General features: G+C 42.8%; 1 protein-coding gene across 1 annotated transcript; it reads left to right on the forward strand.

Moving 5' to 3' along the window:
* The first annotated feature begins 315 nt into the window (after positions 1–315).
* Positions 316–2,111, forward strand: LOC116189230 (BURP domain protein RD22). The gene is made up of 3 exons (XM_031518797.1): positions 316–479; positions 819–924; positions 1,011–2,111. The coding sequence occupies exons 1-3, from the start codon at positions 438–440 to the stop codon at positions 1,886–1,888; spliced, it is 1,026 nt and encodes a 341-aa protein (XP_031374657.1). The 5' UTR covers positions 316–437; the 3' UTR covers positions 1,889–2,111.
* Positions 2,112–2,366: the final 255 nt, after the last annotated feature.

Genomic DNA, 2,366 nt, shown 5'->3' on the forward strand with positions numbered 1-2,366 from the left:
AATATCATTCTCGTCTCTCTCCACGTGTCCCCACTTCACCCAGAAATTATTGTACGTAACAGGTATATAAAGTGACATCGTGTCACAAGGCATGTGAAAAATTTTATTTTTATTTAATAATTGAGTTTTTTGTGATCTTTCTAAAAATCTATACTAAATTGGGGAATCCTTATTAGCTTGTAGCATATACCACGTTACATATAAGATTTTCTCCACTTGTGGTGCGTGAATGCATTTATGGTACGGAGGTCAGGAATTAAGTGGCAGTTGAAGTGTTTTTAAGCCCGGCCGGTGGGATATGGATGGAATGGACTACTACAATTGAGTCACCACTAGCTAGCTAGTTTTATATATATTACCCCTCTACTCCTCAATTGTTCCCATATCATACCATTTCTCTTCTCTCCCGATCAATCTTCCTCTATAGAATTCCTTTGATGATGGAATCCAAGCTCCTCCACATCCTAGCTCTTCTCGCCGTAAGTGTCGTTTCCTATTCAACTTCTCATTGCTCGTTCTGTTTAGCGCGATACATATGTGCATATGAGTGCAAATAATTAGTCAGTAGTCGCAACCATGCACGATCTTTCCATTCGTGTATACGGATAATAATGCATTTACCTTACAGTCAGCGCATTGAACAATCAAGTAATATGATGTCTCACATCCGTGACTAGTTGCGATCTACTTGCTTCTTGAGACACTAGCTTAACTAATGTCTCATATCACCCCGGTCCCCGAACATAAAGAATGCATTCCCGGATGAGTATAAGTTAATTTTTGTGTGTTTCCTAATGGATTGCCATGGATATGTGCAGGTAGGGCTGGTAGCATGTGAAGCTGCTTCTTCACCAGAGCTATACTGGAAGTCAAAATTGCCTAGCACCCCCATGCCCCAAGCCATTAGGGACATTCTTCATCCTGGTAAATAATTAACGTTTGCTTACATACGCATATAATTTCCAGTGTATATCATCTTAACTCCTTTAATTTCTTCGGACCGGCACCAGATCTTTTGGAGGAAAAGAGTACTGCAGTTGGTGTTGGGAAAGGCGGGGTTGGGGTTAACACCGGAAAGCCCGGCAAGAGGACTAATGTCGGGGTTGGCAAAGGAGGAGTCACTGTCGCAACGGGCAGCCGCAAGGGTAAGCCAGTATATGTTGGAGTGAAGCCAGGACCAGACCCGTTCGTCTACCGATATGCGGCTTCAGAGACCCAGGTCCAGGGTGACCCTAACGTGGCCAAGTTCTTCCTAGAGAAGGACTTAACCAAGGGCAAGACCATGACCCTGCACTTCATCAAGAGCACGAATCAAGCCGCTTTCCTGCCCCGACAGTTTGCGGGATCGATGCCCTTCTCATCGAAGAACTTGCCGGAGGCCCTCAACAAGTTCTCAGTCAAGCCCGGTTCGGTCGAGGCTGAACTCATGGCGACCACGATAAAGGAGTGCGAGGAGCCTGGGATCAAGGGTGAGGAGAAATACTGTGCAACATCGTTGGAATCTATGGTAGATTATGCAGAATACCAGCTCGGGAAAAATCTGCGTGCAATCTCGACGGAAATTAAGAAAGAAACCGAAAGACAGAAATATAAAATAGAGGAAGATGTGAAGAAGATAATGGCAGATGGATCAAAATATGTGGTTTGTCACAAGCAAAACTATCCCTATGCTGTGTTCTATTGCCACAAGACGAAGAACACAAAGGCATATGTGGTGACCCTTAAGAGAGAGAATGGTAGTGAGGTTAAGGCCGTCGCTGTTTGCCACACCAATACATCGAAATGGAACCCTAAGCATTTGGCCTTCCGAGTGCTCGGGGTCAAGCCTGGGGCTGTCCCCATCTGCCATTTCCTCCCCCAGGATCACATCGTGTGGTACAGCAACTGAATTACTGATTGGGCATATGCGTACTAGACTTCGTTGGTCAGGCCAGATTGGGGCTTCCCTGTCCTGCATAATGTTTAATTTCGGTTATAGATACATAATTTTTACATTACATGTACGATTATAAAGCTTACCACTATATGTTGTGTTGTGTCGTATTAAAAGCAAAACGTTATGTAATACTATTTATATATATGTGCATGGTTTCTTCTGCGTTCAATTCCAATTTAAACACTATGTAAAACATTTAGTTACGAGTTCCGTTATAGCTAGGTAAACTCAGTGCTGATCATAACTAAACTTCGATTGTCAAATTCTTCAGGTAAGTCACCTTAAATGATTTATGATCACTTGAAAGCACAAACTTCATTTTGGCCGGTTGACTCATCAGATATTCGATTATGTAGTTAATAAATTAAAATTTGGAAAACTCGTGAATGAGGTTTGTTGGTTGGCCCTTAGATGAAGGTAATTTGTCCAT

The sequence above is a fragment of the Punica granatum genome, chromosome 8 (genome assembly GCF_007655135.1).
Source record: "Punica granatum isolate Tunisia-2019 chromosome 8, ASM765513v2, whole genome shotgun sequence".
Classification (NCBI taxonomy): Eukaryota; Viridiplantae; Streptophyta; class Magnoliopsida; order Myrtales; family Lythraceae; genus Punica; species Punica granatum.